The sequence below is a fragment of the Cervus elaphus genome, chromosome 20, assembly GCF_910594005.1.
Source record: "Cervus elaphus chromosome 20, mCerEla1.1, whole genome shotgun sequence".
Lineage (NCBI taxonomy): Eukaryota > Metazoa > Chordata > Mammalia > Artiodactyla > Cervidae > Cervus > Cervus elaphus.
The window spans coordinates 102,129,855-102,147,603 of NC_057834.1; the positions used below are offsets into that span (position 1 = coordinate 102,129,855).

Consider the following 17,749-nt stretch of genomic DNA (forward strand, 5'->3'; position numbering starts at 1 on the left):
GAGGATGAGATGGTTGGATGGCATCACCAACTCAATGGACATGAGTTTGAGTAAACTCTGGGAGCTGGTGATGGACAGGGAGGCCTGGCATGCTGCATGCAGTCCATGGGGTCGGAAAGAGTCAGACATGACTGAGCGACTGAACTGAACTGAGCAACTGAACTGAACTGAACTGATGAACCTCTAGGTTAACAATTTCTTCTAAACACTTTAAAACTGGCATCCATTATCTTTTGGCTTGCAAGTTTTCTGACAAGAAGTTATTGGTTGTTCTTATCTTTGTTCCTCTATATGCAGTGTGTATGTGTGTTTAACCTTCATTGCTTTTAAGATTTTCTCCTACCACTGAGTAATAGCAATCTGATTTTTGTATGTCTTGGAATGGTTTCTTTATACTTCTGCTTCTTGGGATTTGTTGAGCTTCTTGGTCTCTGAGTTTGTATCTTTTATCAAATTTGGAAAATTTTCTGCCGTAATTATTTCTTTGCATATTTTTCCTGTCAGTTTTTTGGGAGTACACCAATTATGTGTATTTTGAAAGAAAGTGAAAGTGTAGTCACTCAGTCGTGTCCAACTCTTTGCAACCCTGTGGACTGTAGCTCACCAGGCTCCTCCATCCATGGGATTTTCCACGCAAGAGTACTGGAGTGGGTTGCCATTTCCTTCTCCACAGCCCATTGGGGCTTTAAATCTTTTTTCTCACTATGCTTACTTTCAAAAGTGTTTATTGCTACATTTTCAAGTTCATCAGTCATTTCTTCTTCAGTATCTAATTTGCTTCTTTCCATATAGTGTATATTTAAAGTATTTTGTATTTATTTTATCTCTGGATGTTCCATCACTCTTTTGTATATCTTCCACTACTTTTCATTATATTCATGATTTTCTTCAGATCCTTGAGTATATTTCATAAGATGTATAAAAGCTGCATTAAAGTTCATACTTACTAATTATATTATCTCTATCAGTTATGGATCTATTTATACTGATAGATTTTCTTTTGGCTATGAATTATATTTTCCTGCTTTTTTGTACAACTGATCATTTTGATGGGATGATGAACAATGTAAATTTTATGTTGGCGGGTGCTGAATTTTGTTATTTTCCTTTACATATAGTTGTCCATTGCTGTGGCATGAAGTTCAGTATCTTACAAATCACTTTAGTCCTTCAAGGTTTGTGTTTAGGCTTCCACAGGGGTCCAGAATAGCCTTTACCTGGAGACAAGCTCAGTCCATAAAGCATCTGCCTGCAATGCAGAAGACCGAGGTTCAATACCTGGATCAGGAAGGTCCCCTGGAGGAGGAAATGGCAACCCACTCCAGTATTCTTGCCTGGAGAATCCCATGGACAGAGGAGCCTGGCAGGCTACAGTTCATGGGATTGCAAGAGTCGGACATGAGTTAGCCCTATCTTTTTTTATCTTTATAGCCCCATTCCTAACATATGACCCTTCTGAAGTTTCCATCCAATGTCCTTTGAATTAAGAGTTCTAGCCACTCTAACTAGCAGGAATGTACACCATGTCTAGCTCTGTTAAGTCTTGTATGAATTCCAAAACAAGCAAAATCATTATAATCTTATTTTCCCCAAGGCAAACATGACTTTAGTTAGAAAACAGTATAACTTGATTTATACTGTTTCTCCCCCAGTGGTAAATCTTTGTCCTCAAGAAACTATATACTATTGATATTTCCTCTTTCATTTAAACATTTGCCTTTATCTAACTGAAAACATAAATTGTAAAAAAATCTTGATTGTCACAATTTTAAAATTAAAAATGCAATTAAAATGACTATAAGGGAAGGTGCAATAAATATTAAAAGTAACAAAGCAAAAAACCCTAATGCTTGTTCTTATTAAATTCTTGTATCCTTTTGGTGGCTCTGTAAACTGTTACACATTCTTGAGAAGTTGCTCTATGTACATAACAAGTGTCATAAAACTTATTACATCCTTCTATCTAGTAACCTGACTTTCAGTAACATGCTCTAAGAAACTTCTTGGTCTCCTTTTTATCCTTCCCTTCAGGTAAAATACACACTAATAAGCCTTTAGGGAACCACAGCTGTCTTCAGTCTTACCTTGCTTAGACCAAGGCATTAGTAAATTCATGCAACACGTTTCTGTGGCCTTGGGGAGTGGGGTAGGTTGTTGTAGGGGTAGGCAATGGGGAGAGGGAGAGAGAGAAAAAGAGAAAGAGAGAGCACTCTCTCAGAAGAGTGTTCTATGTGGGAGCAGAACCAAAGAAGTGATTCCCTTTTTGACAGGAGAAGGGGGGTAGCCTAGTATGTTTTTGAATTGAAACCCGTCTTTCTGAAGAGAGATGGAAGAGGAAGCAGCCTTAAGCCACACTGTCTATAACACAGGAAGATCCATCAGATTCTGTGCTACAGCCAAAGATCCATGGTAAAATCTGGGGGCAACCTTCTGAGAGAAAAATTAATGAATCATATCCATAAGAGAGAAACAATAAAGACTAAAAAATTCATTAAAAAAAAAACAGTTGAGAGAACTTGGTGTGTTTATTGTGAAAAAGAGAAAACTCAAGAGGAGGAAAGAGAAAGACATTATGACTATTTTCTGAGACTTAAAGGGCAAGTCCACAAAACAGAGGCGGCTTACCTGTGTTGCTTCGAAGGACAGTAGGAGTACTTTCTCATCTGCCACAACGTGTGTGCCTGCTAAATCTCTTCAGTCATGTCTGACTCTTTGCAATCCCATGGACTGGAGCCCGCCAGGCTCCTCTGTCCATGGGATTCTCCAGGCAAGAAAACTGGAGTGGGTTGCCACGCCCTCCTCCAGGGCATCTTTCTGACTCAGGGATCGAACCCACATCTCTTATGTTTCCTGACTTGGCAGGAAGGTTCTTTACCACTAATGCCACCTGGGAAGCCCCTTCTACCACAGCAGTCTCCCCTGGATAATGCTTTCTACCCACATCCAAAGCCAAGGTGCTTGGTGTCTGAGCTGATGCTCAATCTGATCAAATAAGGCATGCCTTGTAGCATCTGGTAGGTAGGCCTGGATTTGAATTTCAGCTCTGTTGTTCACTGTGTGTGTAACCTTAGCGAATTTGTTTTTTTTTTCTTTTTTTCTGTTAAAATCTTCCTTATAAGATGGAGGCAATTTCTCACTCTCTGGATGGCTTTGCAGACATATGTAAAAGTGCATAATAGGTGTTCAAGAAAAGTCTGTTAAATGAATGAAAGAAATTTGGAGTAGCTGAATATCACAAAATGTTAGATTTAAGTTTGAAATAAGGAAGATTAGAGCTACTTAAATGTTCCTGAAATACTGAGCTTCCAGTCTCTAAAAATATCTGAGCAGCCACTAAGTAAAATTATTTTTTAAAAGAATTTTTCTCTAATTTTTCCATGTCTTTATTTTAAAAGGGACATTTGAAATACTCATTCTAATGCCATTTCTCCCTTCAACCACAAGATGGCACCCAAGGTTTAATCTTTGGGGAATAAAAAAATATGTAATTCCTGCTTAAAAATGCATTAAATATATAATTATGTAAACCTACAAAAACAATGTTTAACATCAATAATCCTGGAAGGATAGAACAAGCAAACATTAAGTTAACGTACCCAGAATAGATACTTTCTATATAACTGGAGAAACTGGAATCAAACATAGTTATGTTAAAGGATGATCACATATTTTTGTGAGTTAAAACACACAGTCAAAAAATCAGATACTACAGGAACTTAGAAACAATGAATATTAACTCCTTCACTTAAAATAAAGTACAATTAAGAGTACATTTTACAAATATAAGAAAGTTTTATGTTGGTATTTTGATATAACACATGATAATCCATTTTAAAATATGCTTACTCCTTGGAAGGAAAGCTGTGGCAAACCTAGACAGCACATTAAAAAGCAGAGATTTATTTTGCCAACATAGGTCCATATGGTCAAACCTATGGTTTTTCCAGTAGTCGTATATGGATGTGAGAACTGGGCCATAAAGAAGGCTGAGTGCCAAAGAATTGATGTCTTTGAATTGTGGTGCTGGAGAAAACTCTTCAGAGTCTCTTGGACTGCAAGGAGATCAAACCAATCAATCCCTAAAGGAAATCAACTCTGAATATTCATTGGAAGGATTGATGCTGAAGCTGAAACGCCAGTACTTTGGCCATCTGATGCAAAGAGCCAACTTACTGGAAAAGACCCTGATGCTGGGAGAGATTGAAGCAGGTTGAGAAGGAAGTGACAGAGGATGAGATGGTTGGATGGCATCAATGACAATGGACATGAGTTTGAGCAAACTCCAGGCAACGGTGAACGGCTGGGAAGCCTGGTGTGTGGCCGTCCACCGGGTTGCAAGGAGTTGGACACGACTCAGCAACTGAATAACAGTGACAACAATCCATTTTTATTAAAGGGCTTCCCTGGTGGCTCAGCGGTAAAGAATCTGCCTGCAATGCAGGGGATGCAGGTTTGATCCCTAGGTTGGAAAGATTCCCCTGGAGAAGGAAAATGGCAACCCACTCCAGTATCCTTGCTTGGAAAACTTCATGGACAGAGGAGGGTGGTGGATTACAGTCCAGGGGGTCGCAAAGAGTTGGCCACGACTGAGCATGCATGCACAAACCGTTTTATACAGAAGAAAAAAGGAACTAACACTGTTTAATAATAGAATTAAAATCGATCCAAAACCACAAAACTTTTTCGCAATAGCAGACTTGACTTATGTTAGTAATTGGGTAGGTAGTATTTTTACATGTACCTGAAAATTTTAAGCTTTTAATAAGCACATATTCATAGGCAGATGGGAAATAGAGTTTCAGTTTTCAAAAACAGTATGTTTTTATCAATAACTTTGGGCAAGTTAGTTATCTCTTTGTGCCTCATTTTTTCATTCATTACAGTTACCCTCTACATTTCCTCCACACTCCTGTCCAGAAACCTAGGAGTCACAATCCAGTTGAAAAGGGAAGCTAGGAACCTTGTCATGAGGCTCTGTCTGTATGACAAGGGAAGTGGTCTGATTTGGAGCGTAGGTTGATTTGCTGTGGCTCTGAAGGTGGCTGATGGATATTCTTGTGGGTTACACTTAGAGGCGTGTGCTTATGCTTGGAGGTGTAAGTGTCCACTCCACAGTGTGGCCAGTGTCACATTAGGAAATGAAGAGAGAATGCATGGCACCACATTAGTTCCCGTTTCCTTTGTGCTTCAAAGTATGGAAAAGGGCAATATTCTCTCCCGAAGTCACACTGAATGTAAAACTTCTCCAGAATTGATAACTTTTATTTAGATAACTTGCAGGCTGACAAAGCTTAGGTGACTGCCATAGTTCTTTCCATGACCAGATAAGCAATCACTAGGTATAGAGTATGATGTAAAAGTCATGTTACATGTGCTTAAGTAAGGATAGTCAAAAGAAAAGCTTGCACTGCTTTCCTAGTTTGTAGCTTTCATTTTCTCTAGAGAAAATCAATATGAACTACTGATTAGATTGTAATCATATTCTTTCCCATTTCTTGGTAGACATAAAGCCTTTTCATGAATAGCCAAAAGTCCGGCAAGGCAATAGGAAAGAAAAAAGACCTTAGAAATGAACACCAAACCAAATGATTGGTTCATGAATATTTATGAGCTGCTAATAATGACAGTGAGTTCCTATTAATACTAACTAAAAACATGTGTAAAACTTAAGAATTTGCATAAAATATTCATGACAGTCATTTATATTTCCAATTTTCAATCACTGCTCTATGACTATACCCTTAGAATACCTCAAATATAACCATAATCAGTACATTAAAATGGGCCCCAACATTTTACTTTTCCTAAAATTAACTGCCTTCACATTTAATCCTTTTATTAAGTGGGAAAACAGGGTGAGTATGTATCATTCAGCTTACATGAATCAAGTGCCTACTAGTTGCCAGGTTCCAGGCTAAGTGCAGAGAATACAAAGCTACAAGAACAGTCCTGCCCCGATCATTCCGCGTGAACAGATGAATTTCCCTACCACAGGCACTGAGAAAGACAGGGACAGAATGCTCCAGAAGGAAAGGATGGGGGGACACGGGGGCCTGAAGCAGGGACCGTTCCACAAAACACAGCTGAGTTGGGTCTTCATGCCATCCTTGTGGAGCGCTTTGCCAGGCTGAAGAGACAACGGGACAGAGAAGGGAAAAGAACCATGGGTAGAGTGGGGTTAGAATAAGTGTGGCCTTGATAGGTGTTGATGTTTGGTTTCTAGACTGAGAAAATTTCAACAGTTTTACACATTTCTATTTTTATTCTCTAAAAAGTTGGGGAACATGGGTTTTTGTCACCCCCTCTCCTTGGGAACTAATATTTACTGAATGTCCATGTGCTAAACACTGTGTGGTTTTTATATGTATGATCTCATTCAAGAGATCAAATGCAAAACCACTTCGTAAGGTAGGTAATATCTCACATAATAGATAAGGAGATAAGGTCAGAGAGGGTAAGAATTTCTCCAAGATCTGTCTGACACTACAGCCCACCCCCGTTCCCCATGCTGCTCAGAAAGAAAGAGTTCCCATGTGACAATCGAACTAGGGCCACAGTAAGGAAAAGATGAATAACAGTGAACCTCAAGTGGGGCACACTTTACGTGTACCAGATACTGGGTTGAAGCGTTTTACATGCACGTATCAGTATATTTAATCCTCACAATCTCCTTGGGAGGTGGCTAGAGTTATTACTGCCATTTAATAGATAAGGAAACTGAGGGACAAAGCAGTCAGATAACATGCCCGAGGTCACTGCGTTGGTAACTGGTAGAGCCAGGATTCAGATGCAAAAGTCTGGCTCCCACGTCCCTGCATTTAGCATTTAAGTGCCCCACGTCCTACCTTTTAACTCAGACCAAATCCTCACTTGAGATCCTGCTGGGAAAGATATCCCAGGCAGAAGGCACAAAGTGGTGAAAAGATCTCATGTTCCCAAACAATAGGGAGGGAGAAAAAAAAAGAATTTAGGGTAGCTTACAAATCAGTCTTGATTGATGAGGGGATGGGATTCCAGACAGTAGGGGGAAGACCATGAGGCAGAAGGGATAAGTCTCTTTCCTGAACTCTGTAGATGAAAGACTCTCAACCTGCATTTTCTGGGTCTTTTAAAAGGGGGAAATTTCCGTGTGAGGAAAGCATTTTCAGATATTAAAAACAGAGAGATGCATAAGGTATTATATTGCATGTACACATAGACCAACTACTCACTTGCATAGATTCCCAAAAATTTTACTTGAATTTGGTGAATTGACCACTTTATTACACCTTATGTGTTTTGATAAACACAAGATTTTTATTAATTATTTTAAAAAATGGATTTCACCATACTTTATATCTTTGCATGCAATAAAATTATGCAGATAAATATATCTTTTAAACACTTTAAATATTGTTTAAATCAACGTTTTGTTATCATCTGATCTAAATATATTCTCATCAACCACCAGATGGCATAAGGTGTGAGAGTTTTATTCTGACAGGGTTACCATGCGCATGATAATCTGACCTATAACTTCAAAATAATGTATTTTGGAAAATGTTCTAGCACTCCAACAGCTCACAATTATTTCAGCCATATGGGAGAAGTGGGTGGATAAGTTGAAAATGACATGGTCCTACTCTTTCTACATTTTGAGTTCTGCGGGACTGGCCTTATATAATGAATCAATAATCAAACAAATAAAACAAAGTATTTCTGTCAGAGGAAATCAAAAAGGAAGTCATGTCAAAGCAAAATTAACCTTATATTCTACGTAGGTTTCTTTAAGTGAAACTTGAAGCAGGCCTTCCAGAAACAAAAACAAAAACCATGCTCATACTTCTTCAACTTCTGCTCCATAAAAACTTTTCTACTGCTTGCAATTTACTCTGAAAGCAGAAAAGTATCTATCTAATGCAAAAGCTTTTCTCCATTTTGGCTCAAAGGAAGGTTGATGAAGAAATTAACTGAAAAAAATTCTCCAACCGAAAAATTCGACCTGAACTATGACATTAAAGGACAGGAAAGTCTATTTTAAGAGCCTCGGTTTCTACACAAATTCATAATAAGCACACTATTTTTTTAATCCTGTATTTTCACCTAGTAAAGAGGTTACAATGCTAACAAGGATTGTAAATGCTAAATGCTAAAAAATGAAGTAAATACAAAAAAATAGGAACTGTAATTCCCCTAGCTTTGTGGTAGCACATTCACTGCATGCTTTGAAATAAACACATCGGAATAAATGACCACTACAACACAGCCAGTACCACAGAGCAGAGATGGAATCTGTGCTCTAAGCAGATGAAGCAAAAAACATGCCTTCAGAAGTCAGAAGACCAAAGCTGAGATTAAGGTCCCTTCCTTAATGTGGTCTAAAAGTAATTCCAAAAGATACTGTCATAATTTATCATTGTATTTAGTTACATACTTCCTCATTAATTTAATATACTTGGTTCCTGAGTGAATAATCCTTTTGTGAAAGAGGAAAAGGTATTTGAAACTATGAGAAAGATGAAATGCTAACTGGTGATCTATACAGATGTGAGAGTTGGACCATAAAGAAGGCTGATCACTAAAGAATTGATGTTTTTGAATTGTGATGCTGGAGAACTCTTCAGAGTCCCTTGGACTGCAAGGAGATCAAACCAATCAATTTAAAGGAAATCAACCCTGAATATTCATTGGAAGGACTGATGTTAGCTGAAACTTCAATACTTTGGCCACTTGATGATAAGAACTGACTCACTGGAAAAGATCCTGATGCTGAGAAAGATTGAAGGCAAACAGAGAAGTGGGTGGCAGAGGATGAGATGGTTAGATGGCATCACTGATTCAATGGACATGAATTTATGTAAACTCTGGGAGATAGAGGTGGACAGAGGAGCGTGGTATGCCGCAGTCCATGGAGTCGCAAAGAGTTGGACACGACTTGGTGACTGAGGATGGAAACAAGAAAATTAATAGGAAAAGTATTGTGAGATCCCTTCACGGTGGCTCAGGTCCTGTCTCCATCTTTGGAAGCCAGTAGATAGCAAAGATATTTCCCACCTGGGTTCATATGAAAGGACAAAATGATACTTAGCTTTGTCCAGGTTTTAAAGAAATTCAATGGGTTTCTTCTAATAGTTCATTAGTAGAAAGTAAATAATAGATATTTCAGGTGCATAGGAAAATATTCTAGACACTTAAAATTACTTACCTTAAACTCCATTCTTTAGTATGTCTTAGATCATCTTTCTTCCAATTATAACACTGTTTAATGAAATTTGGATCTTTAAGAACTGAAATTAGAACAATTAAAAAAGGAGCTATGCATACATTCTTTAACAACAGTTCAAAGCTTAAAATAATTCATGTCTTAAGTTGGTATGTGGCAATAACACATACTATCATAGTTCAAGTCACATCACAATCCTCAGACACTTTCCAAATTCATTTTACTTAAATTTTGTGATATTGGATGTTATTTGAATAATCAGATTGTAACTTTGTAACTTATACAAACTCTTATACAAAGACCATGTGGATCACAACAAACTGGAAAATTCTTAAAGAGATGGGAATACCAGATCACCTTACCTGCCTCCTGCGAAACCTTTATGCAGGTCAAGAAGCAACAGTTAGAACTGTACATGGAACAGCAGACTGGTTCCAAATTGGGAAAGGAGTACGTCAAGGCTGTATATTGTCACCCTGCTTATTTAACTTATATGCAGAGTATATCATGAGAAACGCTGGCCTGGATGAAGCACAAGCTGGAGTCAAGATTGCCAGGAGAAATATCAATAACCTCAGATATGCAGACGACACCACCCTTACGGCAGAAAGCAAAGAGGAACTAAAGAGTCTCTTGATGAAAGTGAAAGAGGAGAGTAAAAACTCAACATTCAAAAACTAAGATCATGGCATCCTGTCCCATCACTTCATGGCAAAAAGATGGGGAAACAATGGAAACAGTGACAGAATTTATTTTCATGGGCTCCAAAATCACTGGAGATGGTGACTGCAGCCATGAAATTAAAAGACGCTTGCTCTTTGGAAAGAAAGCTATGACCAACTTAGACAGCATATTAAAAAACACAGACATTACTTTGCCAACAAAGGTCAATCTAGTCAAGGCTATGGTTTTTCCAGTAGTCATGTATGGATGTGAGAGTTGGACTATAAAGAAAGCTGAGCACCAAAGAATTGATGCTTTTGAATTGTGGTGTTGAAGAAGATGCTTGAGAGTCCCTTGGATTGAAAGGATATCAAACCAGTCAATTCTAAACAAAATCAGTCTGGAATATTCATTGGAAGGACTGATGCTGAAGCTGAAGCTCCAATACTTTGGGGCTACCTGATGCTAAGAACTGACTCATTGGAAAAGACCCTGATGCTGGGAGAGATTGAAGACAGAAGGAGAAGAGGAGGACAGAAGATGAGATGGTTGGATGGCATCACCCACTCGATGGACATGAGTTTGAGCAACCTCCGGGAGATGGAGATGGACAAGGAAGCCTGGCGTGCTGTCGTCCATGGGGTTGCAAAGAATTGGACACAACTGAGCAACTGAACTGAACTGACTGAACTTATCATTATACTGATGACTGTTTATGTATCACTTACAGAAATGAAGACAGTGTTAAAATAGCTCATATAGAAACTGACATCATTGTTTAATAATATTCTAATTCAGCACTTCAAGTGAAAAAAACAAAACCTTGGAGTCTGATGTGATGTTACAGATCATGATTTTCCACAAAGCAAGAATCTGCAACAAATGATCATCCAGCCTCTAAATAGATTCCTTGCCAATGACAGAAAATTCTCCTCTGTATTTTGAGACTGCCCATTCCATTGACAGTTATTTAGGTCACACAGTCCTTCCTTAATCTGAGGGCTTAATCTGAGTTTCCTCTGTTCATCCTTCTGACCCCGTCAGCAATACTGAGTAAATTTATCCCTCCCCCATGGGCAGGATCCCTCTAATATTTGAAGACAGCTCTCAGGGCAGTCTCAGTTCCTTCAACTTTTTCTTAAGTCATGGCTTTCTAGAGACCTAATCGTTCTCAGCCCAGCAGTGAACTTTGTTGATATTCCTATTAGAATTTGTATCCAGAACTGGCTCAGAATCTTGACTTCATACCAATAGCAAGACACAGGTGGGATTGCTGTCTCCCTCAAAATTGACAATCAATTCAGTTTAGATTTGCCTCGGCATTCTGGAAATCACACTACACCACTGGCTCGTATGTCTGTGGTTAATTATAAGCCTTATGCCTTCAATCAGTTTCACATAAAGTTATTGGAAACCTACTAAGCTTAAGCACTGGTAGTTTTTACATGAAATACTATTAAGCCAGATCATTTACATACACACACATATATATCCTTCCTTATCTCCCTTGTCCTCCCCCTGGCTTTCCGCCTCTTCCCCCTCTCCTCCCTTTCCCTTCTCCCCTATCCCGCACTTCTTTTTCTCTCTCTTTCTTCTAATTGTCCCGGGCTTACAGCCCTGAACTATTTAACCAACCTGATGCTCCCTATCAGTCTTGTCCTTATCTGGAGCTTCCTTCTTAACAGTGATTAATTAACACCTTCCAGCTTGATGAAATTTGTCATTAACACAAAAAACATTTAAACTTAGTCATTCTCCTCTTCTTCTATTAATGTTACATGATTGTCACCAGCAATGTTCCTATCTATACTTTAATGTATTTAATTCAAACACACATACATACATAGTCTTAAAGACTTTGTTGATGCTCTTTTTATTGTTATTTGGAATATATTCCTTCCTTCAAGGAAGCAAACCTGCACTCCCCAGAGTCCTTAGCAGGATTATTACTTTTAGATGATTATAATAATTAACTTTAATAGAATTCTTACTATGTATGGGGGTACTTGTAGATATGCAGTCTTACCATCATAATACCCACTTCACAGACAGACAGACAGACAGACAGAGAAAAGTTGAGAAATGTCTTCTCAAATGTACTATTGATTACTCATTCATTACTATTTGAATGATGTACTCTGCATATAGGTTAAATAAACAGGGTAACAATACACAGCCTTGACGTACTCCTTTCCCAATTTGGAACCAGTCTGTTGTTCCATGTCTGGTTCTAACTGTTGCTTCTTGACCTGCATACAGGTTTTGCAGGAGGCAGGTAAGGTGACCTGGTATTCCCATCTCTTTTAAGAATTTTGCACAGTTTGTTGTGATCCACACAGTCAAAGACTTGAAACACACAAAAAAATTTTTTTGCCATACTAGCAGCTTGTGGCATCTCAGCTCCCTGACCAGGGATTGAACCTGGACCACAGCAGTGAAACAGGAGATATTAAGAGAACAGAAGCCGAAGATATTAGGAAGAGGTAACAAGAAGAAACAGAAGAGCTACACAAAAAAGATCTAATGATGTGGATAAACATGATGGTGCAATTACTCACCTAGAGCCAGACATCCTGAATTATAAAGTCAAATGGGCATTAAGAAGCATCACTATGAACAAAGCTAGTAGAGGTGATGGAATTCCAGCTGAGCTAATTCAAATCTTAAAGATGATGCTGTTCAAGTGCTGCATTCGTTATGGCAGCATATTTGGGAAACTCAGCAATGGCCACAGGACTGGAAAAGATCGATTTTCATTCCAATCCCAAAGAAAGGCAATGCCAAAAAATGTTCAAATTACCACACAATTGCACTAATTTCACATGCTAGCAAGATCATGCTCGAAATCATCCAAGTTAGGCTTCAACAGTACGTGAAACAAGAACTTCCAGATGTACAAGCTGGATTTAGAAAAGGCAGAGGGACCAGAGATCAAATTGCCAACATCCACTAGGTTATAGAAAAAGCAAGAGAATTCTGGAAAAAACATCTACTTCTGCTTCATTGACTACTCCAAAGCCTTTGAGTGTGTGGATCACAACAAACCGTGGAAAATTCTTAAAGAAATGGGAATACCAGATCACCTTACCTGCTTCCTGTGAAACTTGTATGCAGGTCAAGAAGCAACTGTTAGAACTGGACATGGAACAGCAGACTGCTTCCAAATTGGGAAAGGAGTACATCAAGGCTGTATATTGTCATTCTGCTTATTTAACTTATATGCAGAGTACATCATTCGAAATGCCAGGCTGGATGAAGCACAAGCTAGAATCAAGATTGATGGGGGAGATATCAATAACCTCAGATATGCAGATAACACCACCCTTATAGCAGAAAGCGAAGAGGAACTAAAGAGCCTTTGATCAAAGTGAAAGAGGAGTGAAAAAACTGGCTTAAAATTCAACATTCAAAAAAATAAGATCATGGCATCTGGTCCCATCACTTCATGGCAAGTAGATGGGGAAACAATGGAAACAGTGACAGACTTTTTTCATGGGCTCCAAAATCACTGGAGATGGTGACTGCAGCCATGAAATTAAAAGTCACTTGCTCCTTGGCTATGACCAACCTAGAGAGCATATGAAAAAGCACAGACATTACTTTGCTGACATGGGTCTGTCTAGTCAAGGCTATGACTTTTCCAGTAGTCATGTATGGATGTGAGAGTTGGACTATAAAGAAAGCTAAGTGCCAAAGAATTGATGCTTTTGAACTGTGGTGTTGGAGAAGATGCTTGAGAGTCCCTTGGACTGCAGGAGATCAAACCAGTCAATCCTCAAGGAAATCAGTCCTGAATATTCATTGGAAGGACTAAAGCTGAAGCTCCAATATTTTGGTCACCTGAAGTGAAGAGGTGACTCGTTGGAAAAGACCCTGATGCTGGGAAAGACTGAAGTCAGGAGGAGAAGGGGATGATAGAGGATGAGATGGCATCACCCATTTGAAGGACAGGAGTTTGAGCAACCTCCGGGAGTTGGTGATGGACAGGGAATCCTGGTGTGCTGCAGTCCACGGGCTTGCAAAGTGCTGCAGACGAATGAGCAACTGAACTGAACAGAACCACTAGGCTACCAAGGCATTTCCCAAAGTTTGCTGTTTCCATTTAAGGATAATTCATGTCTTTGCTTAATTTTTTGGGATTGCCTTTCCTACGTTTTCTATTTGAGTATGTATGGCACTCTCTTCCTTATATATTATGAAATCCCAAATGGCACGGTCATCTTTTCTGAATATTTCCATTATTCTTATATTACAGACTCATTTTCTCCATTGCTTTCTCTACTATCTGAGAGAGGACAGATGCCACCATATTTGTACAAACTTTTAACACAACATTGAAAAAACTAAGATCATGATATCCAGTCCCATCAATTCATGGCAATAAATGGGGAAAAATGGAGATAGTGACAGACTTTATTTTCCTGGGCTCAAAAATCACTGTGATATAGATCAATGGAACAGAATAGAAAGCCCAGAGATAAATCCACGGACCTATGGACACCTTATCTTTGACAAAGGAGGCAAGGATATACAATGGAAAAAAGACAACCTCTTTAACAAGTGGTGCTGGGAAAACTGGTCAACCACTTGTAAAAGAATGAAACTAGAACACTTTCTAACACCATACACAAAAATAAACTCAAAATGGATTAAAGATCTAAATGTAAGACCAGAAACTATAAAACTCCTAGAGGAGAACATAGGCAAAACACTCTCCGACATAAATCACAGCAAGATCCTCTATGACCCACCTCCCAGAATATTGGAAATAAAAGCAAAAGTAAACAAATGGGACCTAATGAAACTTAAAAGCTTTTGCACTACAAAGGAAACTATAAGTAAGGTGAAAAGACAGCCCTCAGATTGGGAGAAAATAATAGCAAATGAAGAAACAGACAAAGGATTAATCTCAAAAATATACAAGCAACTCCTGAAGCTCAATTCCAGAAAAATAAATGACCCAATCAAAAAATGGGCCAGAGAACTAAACAGACATTTCTCCAGAGAAGACATACAGATGGCTAACAAACACATGAAAAGATGCTCAACATCACTCATTATTAGAGAAATGCAAATCAAAACCACAATGAGGTACCATTACACGCCAGTCAGGATGGCTGCTATCCAAAAGTCTACAAGCAATAAATGCTGGAGAGGGTGTGGAGAAAAGGGAACCCTCTTACACTGTTGGTGGGAATGCAAGCTAGTACAGCCGCTATGGAAAACAGTGTGGAGATTTCTTAAAAAACTGGAAATAGAACTGCCATATGACCCAGCAATCCCACTTCTGGGCATACACACTGAGGAAACCAGATCTGAAAGAGACACATGCACCCCAACGTTCATCGCAGCACTGTTTATAATAGCCAGGACATGGAAGCAACCTAGATGCCCATCAGCAGATGAATGGATAAGGAAGCTGTGGTACATGTACACCATGGAATATTACTCAGCCGTTAAAAAGAATTCATTTGAACCAGTCCTAATGAGATGGATGAAACTGGAGCCCCTTATACAGAGTGAAGTAAGCCAGAAAGATAAAGAACATTACAGCATACTAACGCATATATATGGAATTTAGAAAGATGGTAATGATAACCCTATATGCAAAACAGAAAAAGAGACACAGAAATACAGAACAGACTATTGAACTATGTGGGAGAATGTGAGGGTGGGATATTTCAAAAGAACAGCATGTATACTATCTATGGTGAAACAGATCCCCAGCCCAGGTGGGATGCATGAGACAAGTGCTCGGGCCTGGTGCACTGGGAAGACCCAGAGGAATAGGGTGGAGAGGGAGGTGGGAGGGGGGATCGGGATGGGGAATACGTGTAAATCTATGGCTGATTCATATCAATGTATGACAAAACCCACCGAAATGTTGTGAAGTAATTAGCCTCCAACTAATAAAAAATTTAAAAAAAAAAAATCACTGTGGACAGTGACGGCAGCCATGAAATTAAAAGATGCTGGCCCCTTGGAAGAAAAGCTATGACAAACCTAGACAATGAGTTAAAAAGCAGAGACATCACTTTATAGACAAAGGTCTGTCTAGTCAAAGTTATGGTTTTTCCAGTAGTCACGTACAGATGTGAGAGTTGAACAATTAAGAAGGCTGAGCACCAAAGAATTGATACTTTTGAACTGTGGTGCTAAAGAAGACTCTTGAGAGTACCCTGGACTGCAAGGAGATAAACCCAGTCAATCCCAAAGGAAATCCGCCCTGACCATTCATTGGAAGAACTGTTGCTAAAGCTGAGGCTCCAACACTTTGGCTATCTGATGTGAAGAGCTGACTCATCAGAAAAGACCCTGATGCTGGGAAAGATTGAAGTCAGGAGGAGAAGAGGGTGACAGAGGATGAGATGGTTGAATGGAATCACCGACTTGATGACATGAGTTTAAGCAAACTCCGGGAGATAGTGAAGGACAGGGAAGCCTGGCATGCTTGCAGTCCATGGGGTTGCAGAGTCACACATGACTGAGTGACTTAAGAAAATTTTATTCTCATAGTTTTTTCACTCATCTGTCTCCTACCATCTAACCGTAAATGCCTCAAAAAGCTTATCATAATGCTTATCTTTTTGTCTTCAGTACAACCTGCTGTCTAGACAGAGAATATGTTCAGTGGATGATGTTCAAAGGGGACTAATGAAGAAATGAGAACTGGTGAGATTTTGTCAGAAATTCTTCATTAAAATCTCTCATCACTACCAGAACTTGACACTGTGGCAATTTTGTAATCTTTGGTAGAAAAGCATCCTCCATTGCCTCCATAGTATAGTTCTTCCTGCCTTTACTTCTGAGGATTACTGGACATCACTTCTACTGTTTTCTTCTATAATACACCTATTGTCCAATATCTGTATAGGCTGATCTGAAAAAATTTTTTCCACTCTGGGACTGTCATGTCCAAAGAAATATATAAGCATTAACTTACCTTAGTAAGTTCTATTTTCACACATCCTACCTTATGCTAACCATAGAGGAACAACTTAGGATAGAATATTTTTGTCAATGAATAAAAATGAAAAATGAGATACAAAGAGTTAAATGACTAACCTAAATTCACTTAAGTAGGAGTCTCTAATTTCTGACATCAGGCTTTTCCTACAAGGGCCTTTCCATTGCTTGAATATTGTAACCACCTGGGGAGCTGTAAAAACTACTCTCCCTGGGTCCTGCTCCCGAGACCCTATTGTAATTGGTCTGGGGGTGCACCTTTTACATGGGAATTTTCACAAGCTCCTCTGGGGGATTCTAATGAGTGGTCGAGACTGAAACCACTGCACTGGAATTTGATGATACTGCTTCTTGCATCTAAATGTATTTTTGGAGATACCTGCCCTCATCACTAGTTCAAAGGCTCAAGGAATGAAAGTACCCCAAGGTGAAAGCAAGCATTCCCACGATGCTTCAGGCTGTTTGGTCTGTCTTGCTGACAGCAAACAAATGCCAGGAAGCCTCCACTCACTATCACAGGGTACACTGGTCTGAAGGAATTCTTTTCCTGTAACATAAACATTTCCTTATGGGGATCGGATTTTGTCATTAAGGTGCTGCTGCCCACAACCAGATGTATTGGTTTATTCTCTGCCAAACTTTTTATTTGCCATCCTGTAGTGATGGACAGAGAACAGTGGATCATCAGTACATTTTCCCGTGATTAGCTATGATTATGAATAAATAATTGTAATTATTGAAAATGTACCACACATACTTCAGAGTTTGAATTTAAATCTCAAGTTATATAGAAAGAACAATTTTATATCATATTATGAAGGCAGTATAATATAAAACAAAGAACAGTGAATGTGGAATCAGAGGATCTGGTTCAGGTCTTTGGGCCACACTTACTGGGCACTCACTGTACACTAGGCA

The 17,749-nt window shown here is 39.0% G+C and overlaps 1 protein-coding gene across 4 annotated transcripts in view; it reads right to left on the minus strand.

Annotated features, from left to right (window-relative positions):
• UBE2U (ubiquitin conjugating enzyme E2 U) overlaps nt 1-17,749 on the minus strand; it is a 67,201-nt gene that overhangs the window by 9,420 nt on the left and 40,032 nt on the right. For 3 of the 4 annotated variants that reach the window (XM_043878204.1, XM_043878205.1, XM_043878207.1), the window contains one exon: nt 9,185-9,266. In XM_043878204.1, the coding sequence (XP_043734139.1) occupies nt 9,185-9,266 (82 nt within the window). Of the gene's footprint in view, nt 1-9,180; nt 9,267-17,749 lie in introns of those variants that run through there. The other variant, XM_043878206.1, reaches the window with a different exon arrangement.